The sequence below is a fragment of the Odocoileus virginianus genome, chromosome 15, assembly GCF_023699985.2.
Source record: "Odocoileus virginianus isolate 20LAN1187 ecotype Illinois chromosome 15, Ovbor_1.2, whole genome shotgun sequence".
Taxonomy (NCBI): Eukaryota; Metazoa; Chordata; class Mammalia; order Artiodactyla; family Cervidae; genus Odocoileus; species Odocoileus virginianus.
This window is the reverse complement of record NC_069688.1, coordinates 13760245-13780446: the sequence shown is the minus strand read 5'-3', so window position 1 is coordinate 13780446 and position 20202 is coordinate 13760245. Positions and strand designations below refer to the sequence as shown.

The 20202-nt window shown below is 45.3% G+C and overlaps 1 protein-coding gene across 1 annotated transcript in view; it reads left to right on the top strand.

The window, feature by feature from the left end:
* FER1L6 (fer-1 like family member 6) overlaps positions 1–20202 on the top strand; it is a 165328-nt gene that overhangs the window by 103220 nt on the left and 41906 nt on the right. The window contains exons 22-28 of the mRNA XM_020891147.2: positions 2504–2653; positions 11341–11451; positions 11717–11878; positions 13210–13390; positions 14792–15018; positions 16607–16729; positions 19145–19184. Coding sequence (XP_020746806.2) covers positions 2504–2653; positions 11341–11451; positions 11717–11878; positions 13210–13390; positions 14792–15018; positions 16607–16729; positions 19145–19184 — 994 coding nt within the window. The remainder of the gene's footprint in view (positions 1–2503; positions 2654–11340; positions 11452–11716; positions 11879–13209; positions 13391–14791; positions 15019–16606; positions 16730–19144; positions 19185–20202) is intronic.

The window sequence follows — 20202 nt, the reverse complement described above, 5'->3', positions numbered from 1 at the left end:
CAGGAAGATTCTCTGGAGGAGGGCATGGCAACCCATTCCAGGAGATGTGTGTTCTACTGCTGTGCCTAGAAAATAGACTTTCTGTAAAGAAGGTCACAAAATAGTTACCTTTTCAGAAGAGTCCATAACAACATGGTACCAATCTTAAGTATTTTTATTTGACAACCAATAACAACAATCAAAGGCTGTCCATGTTGCTCATCAGTAAAGAATCCGCCTGCCAATGCAGGAGACACAGAAAGTGTAGGTTCAACCCCTGGGTCAGGAAGCTCCCCTGGAGGAAGAAATGGCAACCCACTCCAGTATTCTTGCCTGGAAAATTCCATGGGCAGAGAGAGCAGTCTGACAGGCTATAGTCCACCAGGTTGCAAAGAGTTGGCCACAACTTATCACACGCGCACACACACACACATATGCACACACAAATATATGCAACAGCAATCAGTCATCATTAAAAACTGAGACCCACCTATTGGGCTACAGTGGGTTTCCCTTTGTCTGTTTGCTTTTCAGACCCTCTTCTAGATCTCCATTCATCGACTGCCTTCCTGGGCCCCACCCCAAACCAAACTGTTCAGAAAAGCAAGCCTACATTCTCACATCTAAAGGAAAAGAAAATGTAGGAGAGAAAGAAAATATGAACATTTTTTGCACTTTTTTCCTTGAGATATGTGTTGATGTGCAAAAGATTCTGTTCACACCCGTGGGCTGCAGCCATCACAATCCCATGGTGATGATCAAATTTTAGATTCTGACTCCGCAGGGCCCGGCTTCCAGTCTCAAGCTTTCCCTTGTTACGCAGTGCCTGTGCCCTCATTCAAGTCTGCCAGCTCTGTAAGAAATGAGTTTGTATTTGGCATGCAGGTTGCTTGAGTTTATGTTTACTCTTTTGTTTCCAGGGCTCGTTTTAAGTTAATATTTCTGAGCTAGGGTTATGGACAAAAATAATTATGCAGCAGATCATTCATTTCATATCCAGCTGCCCTAACTCCAATCATCCCCGGAACAGGTCTGATGGTACCACTGGATATCAGCAGGCAGCTTCGTTTGTTTGTTTTCCCCCCTCACCAAGCTTCCTTTTACAGCCAGAAAAGCAAATGCTGGTTCATGAGTCCAAAGGCAATGAAGCAGCACAGGTGTTAAAACCCAGCCTCAGCCAAAGAGAATATGGGCACTGTCCTTGGACTTGGAGGTCATTTATCCAAGAGTGAAAGCTCTTTCACTCTTGGATCAACAAGAGCTTGGATGAGTGCCTGCCCTGTGCCAAGGGGACATAGCAGTGAACAAAATAGGCAATCCTGCCTGCCTGCCTGAGGCTTACATCACAGCAGTTCTTGAGATAAACATCAAAGCAGCCCCATGCTCCAGCCCCAGGCTTCTTGGGGTGGAACCAAATTTGGGAGCAGGCACTAGGAAAAGGCAAGAGATATACCATCAAATAGTTCTTCAAGAAACTTACATACAAAGCCATTCTAATACTCTTTTGCTACCAAGAACAATTGGGCAGAATTGCTCTGTTACTTAAACATGCTGATCTTAATCACCATCATATTACTATGTGTGTGCTGTGCTTGGTCGCTCAGTGGTGTTCAGCTATTTGTGACTCCATGGACAGTAGCCTGCCAGGCTCCTCTGTCCATGGGGATTCTCCAGGCAAGAATACTGGAGTGGATTGCCACTGAGCACCTACTGTTTACCAGCTGTTGTGCAAAGCACATCCATCATTACATTAATTGTCATGGCCCTGTAAACAATGTACCTTTTTTTAAAAAAGAAATTCAGGCAAGGCTTTGCTGGGGCCCCTGCGGCAGCAGTGGGGGAGTGAGAATCAACAGGTTCCCTTGCTGACTTGCTCCCTGAAAAGGAGGAGCAAACTTGTTCCTTATATGGGGAGAGGGTAAGACTGTCCTTAGGTGGTTTGCCCACCCCTTAGGTGATATTGTGTGCAGGGAACATGCACAGTACCCTACTTTTGCTCTCAAAACAATGTACTTTTAACCCCTTTTTAAGCATGAGGATCAAAATGGTTGAGTAAATGGTCCAAGACTAGAGATCTAGAAAGTAGTAGATTTGGCATCTCCAACTCATGTTTGCCTGAACTCCAAACTTGTTTTCTCGACCACAATGGTGCCCTGCCCTGGAGATCTTTCAGAATGAGTGCTGCCACTTTATTTTCCTTTTCCCTTTCAAGTCTACCCTGGGTGATTATCTTCATTCCACTGAGCTCAATACACTGAGAAAAGAGATAGCCCCCAAGATGGTTTTGAGCCAGGAAGCCCCTGAGATGACCTTAGAGTTTGCCCTGGGAGCCCAGATTGATTCCATTGCTCCCCGAGCCTATGGAAAAGGACTAGAGGGGCTTAGCCAAAGACACTGAGACATGTAGACAGTAGTAGAAGGGAGACATGAGGCTGACAGTTTTGTGAAGATTAATTGCAAAATCACACCAAGGCACCAGGTAGGTGACCACTTGGAACAAAAACTCTTTTCTTTTCTGCCTTAGGGGAAGCCAGAATATTTGGGTGCCACTGTGGCTGCTCCTGTGGTGAAGCTGGCTGACCAGGACTATGAGCCCCCCCAGCTGTGCTATCACCCCATCTTTTGTGGGAACCTCTCTGGGGGGGACCTCCTTGCTGTATTTGAACTCCTGCAGGTAAGTGAACCAGATGTGACAGCTGCACTAGCCGTCCATCTAGTCTACCTGGCCAGAGAAGCAGCCTCATGGGAGGTGCACGTCCATCACTCTGTGCCTGGTCCCTCCCTGCTGTCCTGTGTCTGGAGGTGGCTCTTTCTGGGGATCTGGGAGATACCATTTAAGAACTCAGGTGCCCAGCTATTCCCAGACCCCTTGTGCTGCAAGTCAGAGTCCCAGGATGAAAGGTCCTCATGGATTTGGCCAGCAAAGCTTGAGCAGCCCTATGCTCCACACAAACCATGAGAGGATATGAAAGGGGAAGGGAGCAAACGTTTGCGGACACTCCCACGTGCCCTGTGTGGTGGTTGCTGCCTCACATCCCTCTCATCACACTGAAATCTCCCTCAATCCTGATGAGGTAGGGATTATGATTCCCATTTTACAGATGGTAAACTGAGAATTAATGTAATTGACTGACTTACCTCATCAGGCCGCTAGTCGGTGGTTGAACTGAGAGCTGAACTTAAGACCTTTAAAGCCTTCTGCTCCTTACCCTGTATCGCAAAGTTTTCCAAAGACCCCGAGTTCTTAATCTGTCCTACTAAGACTCTGGGGAATTTATGAACATACATCTAGGAAGAACTTCTCAGAAAGCAAAGGCAGGATACTTGGGGAGGGAAGCTGAGTCTGGTTGAATCATCAAGGACCAAATGGAACAGAGAGAGGACCTGGGAAGAAATGACCTAGTGGGCAAGCATCAGAGTAGTTTCTCTCCCTGACCATCCCATTCACTGGGGGCAGATGGCACCTGCCCTTTGGATCAGATCAGTCCCTCTCTAGGAAAGCCCGTTTTCCAGAAATCCCAGTTTTAGAAAGATCTCACCAGGTACAGAAACTAGGAAGCAAGCAATCCTAAGACACAGCTAGAGAGTAAGAGGGAGGGTGTTAGAAGTGGATCCCATGGGTATGGATCTTGTTCCCACCACTTACTAGTGTGCAACCTTCGGTAAGCCACTTAGTCTCTCTGTTTAACCTGCAAAACTGGAGATGATAATTAATCTCCCTAAAGTGCCTGGAGTGAAATCAACATGCAGTAAATGCTACCTGTTTTATTATTATTAATATTATTATACCATGGAATAGTAAAGCAGGATATCTCAGTTCAGCTGCTCAGTCATGTCCAACTCTTTGTGACCCCATGGACTGCAGCATACCAGTCCTCCCTGTCCATCACCAGCTCCCAGAGTTTACTCAAACTCATGTCCATTGAGTCGGTGATGCCACCCAATCATCTCATCCTCTGTCATCCCCTTCTCCTCTTGCCTTCAATCTTTCCCAGCATCAGGGTCTTTTTCAATGACTCAGTTATTCGCATCACAGGTGGCCAAAGTATTGGAGTTTCAGCTTCAGCATCAGTCCTTCCAATGAATATTCAGAACTGATCTCCTTTAGGATGGACTGGTTGGATCTCCTTGCAGTCCAAGGGACTCTCAAGAGTCTTCTCCAACACCACAGTTCAAAAGCATCAATTCTTCAGTGCTCAGCTTTCTTTACAGTCCAACTCTCACATCCATACACGACCACTGGAAAAACCATAGCTTTGACTAGACAGACCTAGTCTAGTCCCATCTATTTCAGGTGAAGATACTGAGCTGGATGGAAAGGCAATGGCCTACCTGATATGGCAGGTTGGAGCCTAGAATCCAGGTACACCAATTCCCCCAAGAGCTGGAGAGACTGGAGAGTGTAAGAGGAAGGGAACAGCTACTGGGTTAGACATACTTGTACTCAAATCCAAACTGCCCATGTGTGCATCTTGGGAGTTGCTTAAGACTATTAGAGATAAGCTCTGAAGTACAGCTAATCAGACTTTGATTGTGGTCTGATTTTTGCTCCATTTAAGGATGAACTTTTTAATGCTGGAGTGGCTGCCTTAGAGAAAGAACAATCTAACTGTCAGGGGAACTGAAGCAGGATGAGCTCTTAAAGGGACAGAGTAGCAGAAACCGAGGCATCGGCTTCAGTTCTGCGGCGACTGTAGTCTAGAAGGGGAGAAGAGGACTGGTGAAATCTTTGTCTTACAAATCTTAGGTCCTAGGATTCCAGGATGCCCAATCAGGTGAAAGTTTAATAGAACCAGCTCTCAGCAGATAGATGTGTGCTGCACAGAAATGTGAACTGTTAGCACTGAAAGAGTGACCTTCAAAACCAGCTGGTCGTCTTTCCTCAAGTGAGGGTCCAGGTGATTTTAGGCTGTCCATGAGTGATTTTAGGTCACAATTGGGTAAAGTATTAAGTAATGTTGAATTGATATTGGTGGAGTTTTGATTTTTTTCCCCCAGGTTTTTTTTTATATAATTGACATATAACGTTGTCTAAGTTTAAGGTAGACAATATGGTAATTTGATATACGTATGTATTGCAAAGTGATTACCACAATAAGATTAATGAAGACAGCCATCACTTCGCGTAGTTAACCTTGTGTGTGTGTGTGTGTGTGTGTGTGTGTATGTGTCTGTGTCTGTGTCTGTGTCCGTGTGTATGAGAAAGAGAGAGCGAGAGAAAGAGAACTTTTAAGATCTACTCTCATAGCAATTTTCAAGTGTACAGCCCAGTATTGTAATCATAGTCACCATGCTGTGCATTAGATCCCCAGAACTTATTCATCTTCCAACTGCAAGTTTGTGCCCTTTGACCACCCTTGTTCACATTCCCCACCTCCCCACCCCTGTCAATCTACCAATCTACTCTCTGTTTATGTGGTTTTTTACTTTTTAGATTCTACACGTAAGTGATGTCATATGTATTTGTCTTTATCTTTGACTTACCTCACTTAACATTGTGCTCTCAAGGTCTATCCATGTTGTTGCAAATGGAATTTTGCCTGTTTTGATCCTTCTAACTACTTTTAGAAGAAAGTCTCATGCCCATCTGTGTATAATCCCTCTTTAAACTTGCAACCTTCCTTTTTAAGGAAGCACGGGCTTCAGTTTCAATGCCTCTAATAAAACATCAATATTATCTACAGGAACATTTCTCTGAGTCTACTTGTTGGAACACCAGTCCCTCCAGACAGAGTAAAAAGAAAGTTTAAGAAATGCTACACATGACATATTCCAAAAACATAGTTTTGTTTTGTTTTGTTTTTTTAAAGTTACTTTCCATTGATGGCCAGTGGCTTTTGTTTTACTTAGCAACCTGAAGTTTCTTTTCTGAAAATGAAATGATATCTAATGAAAATGTTTACTAGATAATAGCACAAATGATAAAAGTGGTAGCTATTGTTGTTGTTTAGTCACTAAGTCATGTCCGACTCTTTGCAACCCCATAGACTGCAGCAGCCAGGTTTCTCTGTCCTCCACTATCTCCTGGAGTTTTCTCAGATTCACGTCCATTGAATCTAGCCGTCTCATCCTCTGTCACTGCCTTCTTTTCCTGCCCTCAATCTTTCCCAGCATCAGGGTATTTTCCAATGAGTTGACTCTTTGCATCAAGTGGACAAAGTATTGGAGCTTCAGCTTCAGCATCAGTCCTTCCAATGAATATTCAGGGTTGATTTCCTTTAGGATTGACTGGTTTGATCTCCTTGCAGTCCAAGGGACTCTCAAGAGTCTTCTCCAGTACCATAATTCAAAAGTATCAATTCTTTGGAGCTCAGCCTTCTTTGTGGTCCTCCTCTCACATCTGTACATGACTACTGGGAAAACTGTATCTTTGACTATACAGATCTTTGTCAGCAAAGTGATGTCTCTGCTTTTTAAGTAGTAGAAGGACTGATGTGAGTAAACCAGCTCTAGTATAATGCTCTCATTTTACATGCAGAAAGCTGAGGTTCAAGTCTGGCTAGATTGGATTCAATCAGCTGCTCTTTTCACTGCACAAATCTTCTTGAAGGATGTCCCTTAATCTAGGGGTCCCCAATCTTCCAGACCGTGGACTAGTACCTCCTGTCAGATCAGCAGTGGCATTATATTAGAAATAAAGTGCACAATGAAAGTAATGCACTTGAATCATCCCCAAACCACTCCCCGCCATCCATGGAAAAGTTGTCTTCCACAATAAAACCAGTCTCTTGTGCCAAAAATGTTGGGGACCGCTGCCCTAATCCATCAGTGAGGGCTGAACCAGCAGATCCTGACAGGCTCTCTGAAGGCTGGGCTTTGTCCCAATGCCATGGTCCCACCTCTGACCTTCCCTCCCTCCCTCCATGATGAGCCGGGTGGACTAATGCAAGATCCTACTGCTTCCTGACAGCAGGGTAGATGGAGGCAGCCTTGTCAGAGGCAAGCAACCTAAGTGACACAATTCATTAGGGTTTCATTAGGACTTCCTCTCAGCTGATTTCTTGCCCAAAAAAGTAATTTGATCATCAATACAACTGTCTCAGAGGGTGGATCTCATACAAGCTGAGCAGGCAGGAGCTGGAAAATTCCTTCATTGTCACCTGTGGCTGTCAGCATCTATCTGTGAGTGGTTTACCTTCAGCCTTCTCCATTACTGAAATGCTGCCCTGTCTCAGAAGCAGGGTTTGGTACCTGGATTCTTCAATGCCCCAGACTGAATTCCTTATCTCCATTTTCCTCCCCTACCCAGCTAGCTGGCCCCTGTCCTCCCAGTTCTGGCCCACACCCCCCTCCCACCCCATTCTCCCAGACTCTCTGCCTTGAGAATTCAGACTCAAATGTAGTTCTTCACTCTGGGTCTGTATCCATGGCTAGGCCAATTGTTCTAGCCAAATGATTGTCCCTGATTCCCATAGACCCTCGTTTTCATCAGGATTGTTCCACCTGCCTCTTTCCTGGTCTGCTAACCTACTCCTCTTTTCTTGTTCACTCAGTTCTCCACGTTCCTTCCAGAAGACAATTCCCTATACTACTCTCCTCTTAAGAAATGACAATGTCTGTCTGCTTCTCACCTCCAGGAAACGTCCCTGAGGTCTGTATTTTCGGAACATGAGTTCTTCTGCTGCTGCTGCTAAGTTGCTTCAGTCGTGTCCAACTCTTTGTGATCCTATGGGCCCTAGCCCGCCAGGCTCCTCTGTCCATGGGATTCTCCAGGCAAGGATACTGCAGTGGGTTGCCATGCCCTCCTCCAGGGGATCTACAGTTAAAAGAAAGTTTGAGAAATTTTTCATTGTATTATAAATCCCTCTTGGGGCCTTGAAATGCCCATTGTCATAGTAAAGACTCTGAGAAGTCAGCTATGAAGAAACTTTTGAAATTCTTTTTTGAAATTCAACATTTCCCCAATGATTTTGAGTACAAATATATATATATATATATATTTTGCATGATAACTCTTAATATTTCATGAAAAGAAAATGTAGCCCCTAGGAGAATGTCAGATGTCCATAGCTGGGCATTTAAGCTCTCCCCTAATTAATTTATCTTCAGACTGCTTTTTTAGTCTCACATGTCAGCACAGTTACTCTGCATATACTGTGGCCTCTTTACAGCAGACTATTCTGAATTCTCAGACCTCACCGCACAAACGTCCTCCTCTGTTTCTAGCTGCACCATCATCCTGCTCCAAAATGTCTCCCTACTCTGCCCATCCTGAGCCCTGCACTCTACTTTCTATTTAGGAAACTGATCACCACCACCATTCAGGACCAGAGTGGCCTCCTCCAGGAAGCTTTCCCCCTCCCTCACCTCAATCAAATGTTTTCTTCTCTTCCTACTGATGTCACTTTGCCTCTTTTTCTGTTTAATCCAGCCTTTGATAAAGTCCATTGTTTATAGGCTTGTCTCCCTTAATCTGTAGTTTTTTGAAGGCAAGATCTACTTCATGCATTCATTCGTGCACTTACGTAAATATTATCACATGTCTATTTTGTCCCAGAACGTTCCTAAGAATTCATCAGTGAATAAAACAAACTCCCTGACCTCAGGGGACTTGTTTTCTAGGGAAGGGAAGCTAACAGACAACACTATGTAAACTGTAGCATAGCAGCCATGTGGTAAATGCCGAAGAGAAAGGGAAATCCTGTGAAATATGAAGCAGATGTGGGTGTTGTGGGAGGGGGCAGAGTTAACACTTTAGGCATCCAGGGCAGGCTCCCTAAGAAAGTGGCATTTAAGTCAAGACCTGAAAGCGGATTTAAATATGCTTCTGGGATAGTTTCAGGAACTAGCAGTCCTTGGACACCTGTGTACCATTGGAGACTAAGATGATTGAAAGTTGAGCCTTAATCGTTGCAAAGGTCTGTCAATTTCCAGTTTACTCTTATTCCTAGGGAGCTTACTATGAGGCAGAGAGCATTGCCAAGTGCTTTGCATGCTGCCTCATCCATTCTTCACAGCAATTCATGAATCAGATATCATTATCTTTACATATGACAGAACTGAGACTCAGTGACACTGTGTGACTATTTCAAATTCCACAGCTAAGAAGTGATGAAGTGCAAGACTGGTATCCACCTAGTATACTGAACGAGGGATAATGGAGGTGTGGATGATGGGCTGGACTGGAGGAGACAGAGAAAGAAGCAAGCCTTCTGAGCATCAGTGATTTTTCAGATGGGCAGGAACTGAGACTAGGGTCCTATATGACTCCAACTGTGGCACCCCCTTAAATTCTGTGCCTGGGTCCCCTGTCCTGTCCTGCCACTGGAACTCCTTCGAGGTCCTGTTATGTTAGATTTGTCCTGGGATATTACAGCAGTCTGGCTTTTGAACCAACTTATCCTGATTCTTTGCACTTTGCCTTCATAACAATTCTTTTGCCTACCCTGCTGAGTAACCGTACACTATGTGGTTTTATAGGCCCGCAGCCAGCCCATTTCACTCTGAAAAAGCTGAAAGTAAAGTCATTCAACCTCTACCATGCTGTGGGATCCTTCAAAGCTTTAGTCGCTCAGTCATGTCTGACTCTTTGAGGCCCCATGAACTGTAGCCTGCCAGGCTCCTATGTCCATGGGATTCTCCAGGCAAAAATACTGAAGTGGGTTGCCATTCCCTTCTCCAGGGGATCTTCCTGATCCAGGGATCAAACCTGTGTCACCGGGGCAGCTTAAACTCTCAGGGACATCTTTGAGGTGCTTCTGGAATGAGCTTCTTTAGGGCATTTCCCAGGTCGACATCCCAGCAGCCCCAAGATGAGCAGACACATGGTACTTTTTAAAGCGCATGTAGCAGCACCATCCTATGCCACCATCACAGCTGTGCTATGGCTTTATCTTTGAAACCACAGGAGAAATTAGCTTTCTCAGAGAGGTGATGTTTTGCAGCCTGGATAGCTCACCACCAGGCAGTGTTCACCTCATCTTTTCCCAGCTTCTTTTTCTGGTCTGGCTCATTCTGCAGCTTCATTATCTTGAGTCTATTTGGCATTCACAGTGACTGCTGTCTTCTTTTTCCGGGCTTCTTTCTAATTAACTGAACTGCATCTGCTATTGCCAGCTAGAATATGTCTGCAAAAAAGAAATGGTGATATGTTTGTATTTTGCAGGTTTTGATGAGCAATTAGACTTTTTTGAGCATACGGAGCTAATGTGTCAGTCAGCCAATAAACATTTATCAAGAATCCATTGGAGTTGGAGCATCACTTGAGGGTCTGAGAAGGAAATGCAGTAAACAAAGGCTTCCTCTTGGCCAAATTAGACAAACTCCCCCATGAGGAAAACTCCCAGCTCCAAGGCAAGGGTCCACTGGTCCAGTATCTGAGGGCCAGAGAAGGACAAGGACTCAAGCAGGGTCACACAGCAGACCCTGGTTTCTGGAGTCAGTCTGCTAAAGTCTGCACTGAGCCTGCTGAGAAAACACGCTGTGTGCCAAGGACTGAAGAGTAGAATGGCTCAGTGTGCATGCTGTGTGCTAAGTCACTTCAGTCGTGTCCGTTGCTTTGTGACCTTATGGACTGTAGCCCGCCAGGCTCCTCTGTCCATGGGATTCTCCAGACAAGAATACTGGAGTGAGTTGCCATTTCCTACTCCAGGGGATCTTCCTGACCCAGGGGTCAAACCCGCGTCTCTTAGGTCTCCTGCATTGGCAGGCAGGTTCTTTACCACAAACGCCACCTGGGAAGCCCCAGTGGCTGGGACCAAATCAGCGGCGGCTTCTTAAAAGATATGCGTGCTGAGCTGGGTCTTGAAGGTAATGCACAGTGGCTCACCCAGGGAGAAGGCCCTTTCCGTAGGAGACTTTCTAATTCCTTTGTGTGAGAGTTCAGTAAAGCACAGTGATTGCCTTCCTGCAGTTTCATTCACTCCAAAGACACAGGAAATGACACCCTTCATCCCAGAGGTCTGCCTTCAAAAGACTTCATTTTCTGTTTCATTGCTTGCAACGTAGTGTCTGTGTGGTTGACTGAATCTCCTGTGGTGCATACTAGGGGAATAGTGAAGTCTCAGAGGTTGGAATCCTATGAATCCCTCTGCCATTCCACAGCTGGAGTTCCATGCCATTTAGTGAGATTGTGAGGCTCCATCTACTTGTCTTTTTTCCCTCCCCTCTCTACTGTGAACTCACTGAAAGCTTAAGAACCTATTAACTCCTGACACATTGTAAGTGCTCACTAAATGTTGGATTACCCTCATGAATGAATGTGTTTGTCAATTAAAAAACTGTGATAAAAATGTACATTTTAAGCCAGAAACATTCCTTTTGTTAAAACAGTGGCAGTCCTTCCCATGAGGTGAGATTGTGTGGCAGCCTTCATTTTCCTTGCCTCTCCTGATTTCTAACCAGCCTTGATCTGTGTGGTAGGTCCCCACGTCTGGGCTGCAGGGGCTCCCTCCCTTCGACCCACCCGATGTCACCCAGATCTACCCTGTTCCTGCCAGCATCCGGCCAGTGCTGAGTAAATACCGCGTGGAGGTAAGGGGGCTGGGAAGGCTTGGGCTGTTCTTTGGGTCTAAGGGCACTGGTGCATTGCGATCATGGCTTTGTTGTGTGAGGGGACTGGTGGGGTCTGGGGGAGACACAGCTGCTCAGAGAGAGCCCTCGAGGAACCGCACCATCCCTTCCTGGAAGAACACACCGTGGTTCCCGGGCTGGGGCACCTGATGTTCCTACCCTTGAGCCACACCTGCTGGCTTCTCCCCAGGCCTTTGAGTGACAGTGCTACCTGTTCTCTATTCAGGTTCTCTTCTGGGGAGTCCGAGAAATGAAGAAGGTGCAGCTCCTCTCGGTGGATCGTCCCCAGGTCCTCATCGAGTGTGGGGGACGCGGCGTCAAGTCCTGTGTGATCCAGAGCTACAAGAACAACCCAAACTTCAGCATCCAGGCAGATGCTTTCGAAGTGGTGCGGGTCCCCCCCTCCTACCCCCAGGCCTCTGCGTGCTCATTCCCTTCATTCCCTAAGATGTCACTCACTCCTTCATGAATTTGGGGGGATGTTTTAGAGTTTCAGGTGTCCACTACTCACAAGAAAGAACAAGAAAGTTTAATTCAGTGAAAAGCCGGAATGTCAGAATGATCTAAGACAGACTTTTGTTGTTGTTTTGTCTTTAAAGCTTCCAGGTGTAGATCATTTAGTAAATCAAAGTGTGGTTCCCAAAGTGTGGCCCCCAATTCATCACCATTACCCAGGAACTTATTATAAATGCAGATTCTCAGGTCCTGCCTCAGGACTACTGGATCAGTCTGTTAGGGGTGAGCTGGGGCCCAGACACCTCTGGTTTAACAAGTTCTGTAGGAGACTCTGATACACACTGACATTTGAGAACCACTGGCCTGGAAGATACTGTCACAAAACTTATGGTCAGATGTTTTAAAAAATATTTGTACATAGCATCTCAGCAGTTTGCATTTGAACTTATGCTTCTAAAGTGATATTTGATACCTGTGCTTTTTGTTTATTTCAGTACTGTTTTATGCTCTGATTTGGAACTAACTGTGAAGTCAAAGTTTGCTTTGTCCAACACAGTCAGCTCCAATAGACACAGATTTTCTATCAGCAAAGTGTTAGTCACTCGGTTGTATCTGACTCTTTGCAACCCCATGGACTGTAGCCCACCAGGCTCCTCTGTCCATGGAATTCTCCAGGAAAGAATACTGGAGTAGGTAGCTATTCCCTTCTCCAGGGGATCTTCCCAACCCAGGGATCGAACCCAGGTCTCCTGCATTGCAGGCAGATTCTTTACTATCTGAGTCATGACTAGAGTTAAAGAATGTGTTCTGTGTTTGCGACCCTTCCACACCAGGCTCTGTTGAGCCCGGGGTGGGGGAGGTTACCAGGGTAAAGAAACGGAGGGGGCACTGGCCCCTCAGTTCCATCTTCAGTGGCTCAACTCCCATCTGTTTTATATCGTGGATCCGTGTTTCTCTGAGATGAGTTTGGATAGAAAATGACGAAGTAAGAGGATTGAAGACGACTGCCATAGAGACTTGGGGGGTGTGTGATTTTTGCAATTTATTTGTGGGTTGAATTGTTAGTGCCATCCCTTGTATGTTGCATAATGACTCCCTGACTTGAGAAGACAGTGCTTCAGACTCTGGCCAGCTGCAGGCATGACCCGGAGGGATAGGGCAAGGCGGGCTCAGAGAAAGGATGGGTGCCCGGTTGGCTTTGGTCCTGCTCCCAGACAGGTCAGCTCAGGTTGCACCCCGCTTCCTCCTCATCTCTCCCTGCAGGAGCTGCCTGAGAACGAGCTCCTGCACCCGCCCCTGAGCATCTGCGTGGTGGACTGGAGAGCCTTCGGGAGGAGCACCCTGGTGGGCACTTACACCATCAACTGCCTGAAGCAGTTCTTGTGTAAATCCAGGGAGCCCCTCAGCCTCACCTCCCAGGTGGACAGAGCCCAAGTTGAGAAAGGTAGGAAGAGTCCAGATCTTGGAGCTGCAGGCTACAAAGCTGTGGTAGGTGCCCACCCAGGACCCCAGCACAAAACAAATGTCCCAAGGTCAAATGGATCTTTCTGAAGAATTGGCTCCTGTGGTCCCCTTTGCTTCTTAGCTGCCAAGTTCTGACCTGAAGCCTGACATCAGGGTCACCTCTTCTAAGAAGGGTTCTTTGTGACTGGAGCTCCCTTCTGCCCCTGCATGTGTGAATTCTAAGTCGCTTCAGTCGTGTCCAACTCTTTGTGACCTCGTGGACTGTAGCCCCCCAGGCTCCTCTGTCCATGGGGTTTTCCAGGCAGGAAGACTGGAGTGGGCTGCCGTGCCCTCCTCCTCCTGCCCCTACTCCCTGACATTTTCTTTGCTCGATGATACTGGAACTTATTCTGTTTGGGATCCAGGTACAGGGTCGAGTTCATTGGGTGACGTGGTTCTTGCTGTACAGTCATCACTTGTCTCTGCAAGACTGCTGCCTCATTACATTCACCAGCTCCTGCATGCTTTATTCCTAGTCTCCTCCCCACTGCATGCCCCCCACTGCTGACACTTGTAAAATCTATTTAATTAACATATATTATATGATACTATAATATTCACTTGGTTTTCCACTTTCATCCCTCAAAGCTATGTTTTAAGATCTATCCATGTTGCTATGGTTACTTTCACTTGTTACCCCAATCTGGTGCATCTACCCTACATTGGTTTCATTATCCCCTCATATTGGACTACTGGGCTGCCTCCAGCTCCCCACTTCTGCAATGTTGTGATGAACATCCTGTGTGTGTTCACTGAGGGAGAGTCCTGTGTAGGAGTGAGATTACTGGTTCCCAGGAGATGAATACATGTAATTTTATTCAGTACTTCCAGGGTGTGCTCCAGAGAGCAGTACTGGTTTACATCAGTCTACACTAGTCTATGCCAGTCTATTCAAGTATACACCAGTCTATATCAGGTTTCCTATTATGCACATGGACTTCTGTGGCCAGAGTTCTGCCAACACTTTGGGAGTTCTAAGGTTTCCCCTGGTTAACACAGTGGGAAAGGGCAATCAACACAGAAGACCTGTCCACTAAATCTTGATAAACATGACTCCTACAACCACGGTTATTTTAAATTACTCTGAGGGATCAATAACAAGTACAATCATTTGTTGATGACCAGTTATGCCACAGACACATTACATCATGATCTCATTTATTGCCCAAAGACATGAATATTTTTACAGTCCTTTTATAAATAGGAAAAGTGAGGCTCAGAGTTGTTAGGAACTTGTCACATTTGAATCCTGAACTGTCTGATTGTCAGTACGGGATCCTTGAAATGATCACCCTGTATTGATTGTAGCACAGTTGCCTGATCCAATGTCCTTTCATTTCAGATATTTCAGATTCATCAGTTGCCACTGAGCCCTCTGAGACCCTCAGCTCTGTTCAGGAGCAACCAAAAGATCATGTCTTTGTGGATATTGAGCTGCCTCCCACAGTGGTACCTGACTCAGCCCAGGTTCAGGCAGCCAACCTGATTGACATCGCTGACTTGTCCCCTATGCTGGAGCCAGAACACAAACCTGCATCCCAGGAGCCACCAAAAGATGGAAAAGCTAAGGTCAGAATGCCATCCGTCTTCATATTTACAAGGCACATTAGAGTTTGCTGACAAGGTTCTAGATACTAATCCTCCCACCTATTAGTTGTGTGACCACAGCAAGCAACTTCACATTTCTGAGCATTAGTTTCTTCATCTGTAAAATGGGGACACTGATACCCACTTCATGGCATTGCCATAGAATCAGATAAGTCAGTGTATATGGAATTAAAGTGTTAGTCAAATGTGACATCGTATTGAACTGAACAGAAATACTTCTCTACTCATTGGCTTGGAAAGAAAATGATTTCCTTATCTAGGCTTATTCCACAAATATTTTGAACCTACAACCTACTTTGTATAACATCTCATGGGACCAAAAAGATGTGTCTTCTGGATTCTAAATGAGACTTATTTTCAGTTGGCTGAGATTCTGTAAGGGGAGATGGATAAGTATACAAGACCATAAAGCGGGGACGGGAGTAATATTTTAAGACACAATTTTGAATGCAAAATCCTTGTGTACCTACCAGTTGACTCAAAGAAGAACACAGTTTTGAGAAAGTCCTAAGAGAGGGCCTACCCAGCAAATGGTAAAAGCTGAAATAAGAGGCAGAGTGAGATAAATGAATTGATATTTTCTCAGGCTCTTCCCATCTTTTCCAGGCTCAATGTGACTCTCTGACAACCCACAGGTTTCTCTCTGTCCCACCAGCACTGTACCTGCCGCTTGGTATTACAAATCTCAGTTGAAGTGTTTTTACCACCATAAAACTGTGGGTTTCCCCAGTTCGAAGATGACTTTAAAAAATATCTCTATCATGTTGAGGTTTTACAGAAAACAACAAAATTCTTTAAAGCAATTATCTTTCAATGAAAAATAAATAAATTTAAAATATATATATATATCTTTGTATCCCCTGTACCAGATAGGATGCCTGGCACATCATAGGTAGCCAGGAGATGAGAGCAAACAAATGATGTGTACAATGTCATGATGAATCAGCATTGACACAACTAGCTGTCTTCTCCCTAAAGGCCCACTTTCTGCCATACACACATCACACACACTGCCTCTCCATCTCCCAACTTGTGCTGTCGGTGTCATTTATTTGCACCAGTTCCGATCAGACATGATGCTAAAGGGGGATTATCTACATTAGGCCTCTTAATCCTCATGACAGTGAAGTGAGCAGGTATCATTGTTCCTAGCTGAGGAAACCAAGAATCACAAAATTTCTATTTTTGTTTATATTGTGTTTAGAAGTTCATTCGCTTTCTACTATACCACGTTGTATCATGTAGCTTGCTTGTCTCTTCCACTCAAGTCAAAACTTCTCAAAGGTGGGGATTGTGTCTAACCCTTAGATTCCCATATCAACCATGATGTATATTTCATAACTACTCAATAAATGCCAAATGAATGGATGACAGATTATTAAACTTTTATTTATTAAGGGGGAACAGGGAGCTGTAATCACAAAACCTGCTGACACCTCCATCCATCTCCTGAGGGTACCCATGCATCCTCTTCCTTAGTAAACTGCTCAGCCACCCGCATGCAGATTCTTGCCACCGAACTAATAATCCATCCCTCATTCCTTGACAGGACCCCAGGAAACCTTCCCGGAGGTCTACTAAAAGGAGAAAGAGGACCATTGCTGATGAATCGGCTGAAAATGTCATTGACTGGTGGTCAAAATACTATGCCTCCCTGAAGAAAGCACAGAAGGTGGGTTCTTTCTTGGCTGTGAGAGTCACATGCCTCAATAAACACACAACGCCCTTTAGCACCCCCCTCTAAAATCCTGCGTTAGTCCCTCTTTTCAGTTCCACTCTAGGTAGGCTCTACTTGGGTCTGGTTCCGTTAACTGCTGAAGGGTACAAGCCTGGAAGGACCAGGGTCCAGAACTGCAGACTCCTTACTGTCTGGCTGGCGCTGGCCCTAGGACACAGGCTCTGCTGTAAATGCTGGCAGGATGTGATGTCTGTCTTGGCATCCAGAGAATCTGCCCATCTCAGGGAGGCTCAGCCAGGAGGAACGGGGTCTCTAGACAGGTGGGCATCAGTGAAGGGGGCTTCAGGTTCACCTGGAGACACCCAAGTGAAAACATTCTCCAGCTAGAGTCTAAGTTCATAGGGGAAACTATCAAAGTAAAGGCTGGGGTCCTGGCCTTAGCAAATGGCAATAATCAGCAGAGCCTCATGCACCTGGAATAAGAAAGGAATTGAGTTATAAAGTCAGAGAACCAGTAGGGAGTGGGTCTGGAGATTTAGGCAAAAGCTCAGTGGCTGAATTTGGTTAAGACTTCTCATCCTTGAGTAAAAATGGAAAAGAAAGTTATTTTGATGTTATCATCATATTCTACTGAATAGGAACTCTTCTGATTCTTTATTTGGAAAGACCGTATTTTTTTTCCCATTTTTTTTTAGAGTATAATTGCTTTACAACACAGTTTTAGTTTCTGTTCTGCAGCAGCGTCAGTCAGCTATGTTGTTCTCGTTAAGTCGCTCAATCACATCCGACTCTGCAACCCCACGGACTGCAGCACCCCAGGCTTCCCTGTCCTTCACCACCTCCCGGAGCTTGCTCAAACTTCCTTAATCAGCTATATGTATACATACATTCCCTCTTGAGCCTCCCTCCCTCCCTCCCCATCCCAGCCCTGTAGGTCATCACACAGCACCGAGCGGAGCTCCCTGTGTTGCTCAGCGGCTTCCTGCTGGCTATCTCTGTTTTACGTGTGGTAGTGTACAGGTGTTAATGCTACTCTCTCAGTTTGTACCCCCCGCCCCCCGCCAACTTCCTGCACCGTGTCTACAAGTCCATTTTCTGTATTCCTGCCCTTCAAATAGGCTCATCAGTACTGTTTTTCTAGATTCCATTTGTGTGGGTTGATGTTGTTTTGTCATTAAGTCTTGTCCAACTCTTGCAACCCTATGGACTGTAGCCCACCAGACTCCTCTGTCCATGGGCTTTCCCAGGCAAGACTGGAGTGGGTTGCCGTTTCCTTCTTCAGGGGATCTTCCCAACCCAGGGACCAAACCTGCATCTCCTGCATTAGTGGGTGGGCTCTTTACCACTGAGCCTGCTGGGAAGTCTTATATATAGGTGTGTCCAACTCTTTGCAACCCCATGGACTATACAGCCCATGGAAATCTCCAGGCCAGAATACTGGAGTGGGTAGCCATTCCCTTCTCCAGGGCATCTTCCTAATCCAGAGATCGAACCCAGGCCTCCTGCATTGCAGGAGGATTCTTTACCATCTGAGCCACCAGGGAAGCCCATATATATACATTAATGTATGATTGTTTTTCTCTTTATGACTTACTTCACTCTGTATGACAGATTCTAGGTTCATTCACATCACTTCAACTGACTCAATTCCATTCTTTTTTGTGACTGAGTAATATCCCGCTGTATATATGTACCATTTTCTTCTCTATCGATTCCTCAGTCGATGGGCAGTTAGCCATGTCCTGGCTATTGTAAATAGTGCTGCAATGGTATGGAGGTTCCTTAAAAAAACTAAACATACAACTACCATATGACCCAGAAGTCCCACTATGGGGCATATACCCTAAGAAGAACAACTCAGAAAGACACATGGCCCATGTTTCTTCATCTAGGACTATCCATGGATATTGATATACCGTTAAATAAATAACCAACCAAATGTTAGTCCTTGCCTCTAAACCCCCTCCTTTCGCTGGAGTGGGCCCTAGCACTTTGGGTGAGTGTGCAGCCCCTTCCTCTTTCTCTGTTAAGCGCCGCAATCCCAGCACAAACCCAGCAACCCAAAATGTCAGCGGGGAAACTCACAGATGCAGATCGGGGTGATGCTCTAGGGATGAGGAGGAATAGCCGGGAGAGGAGTTGCTTTTCCAGCGGCTGAGAGGAGACTGCATCTAGAGGACAAGGGCGTCAACAAGCTTGGTGGCCTTGGTCCTGGATGTGTGGGCACCTCTTCTCTAAGGCAGGGCGTCTCCCTGCATTTAAGTCCTAGGCCTTTACAGCGAGACTTTTGACATTTGACATTCTTTTAAAATGCTGGGGGCTGAGATAATTCAGTGAGAACTGTTAGCAGTCTGGGTTAATAAATGAGATGTGACAGTGTCATCATCTTGTTTCCCTCTTTTCTCAAAGGAAAAGGAGAGCAATTCCAAGGAACAAAAAAGCAACACAGGTGAGTGGCTGTTCTGGGGACTTGTAAATGCAGCACAAAGCCATTTGAGTGAGAAAATGGTAAAACGGGAGCCATGAGGGCAACCTTGGAGCCCAGCACCCTCATTTCCCAAGTGAGGAAATAATCCTAGGAAGATAACAGCACTTCAAAGAGGTTGTGTGGCTGATTTGAGCTGGTCAGGAACCAGATCCCAGGAACCCAGGCCTCCTGAGTTCAGTTCAGTGCTGAAGTTGACCCCTTGGTTCAAATCTCTACCCTAAAGTCTTTTTTTTTTTTTTAATTTTTTTTTTCCATTTATTTTTATTAGTTGGAGGCTAATTACTTTACAACATTGCAGTGGTTTTTGTCATACATTGAAATGAATTAGCCATGGATTTACATGTATTGGAATACCCTAAAGTCTTAATGTAGGAACAGCAGAGTAAAAATAGGAACAAACTGGGATGGCAGGCCAAAACCAACATGATAAACTTTAATAGAGGTGGCCTGGATTTAGGTTCCAAAACTCAGCTGACAGGGATTGGATAGAGCTGGTTTGGCAGAAGCTCAAATGAAAGAGCCCTGGGATTTGAAATGACCGCAAACTTGATGTAAGCCAACAGTAGGTCTGGGCCTAAAACAACAGGAACACCAAGTGCTGTTTCAGGTAACACAAAAGTAAGAAGACCAGAGTCAATTTCAGTTCCTCAGGCCACTCCTATTAGCCTATTTAATTCTAAGACCATCCCCAGGACATAAGCAATAGTATCTTGGTTTGCAGATAGATAGTAAAACGGAAGTACAAAGAGGTTGAGTAACTTGCTAAAGTTTATATGGCTAGAAAATATCAGAGCTGGAAGTCTGTCTCCAGAACCTGCTCCTAAAAAACTACCAAATAATCTCTCAAAGTACAGTTGTGACTTTGTGTAAGACTATTAATCTATTTGAGTTTGAAGATTTTTTTAAAATATTTGTTATTTTTATTTATTTATTAGGCTGCACCAGGTCTTAGTTGTAGCATGCAGGATCTTTGGTCTTT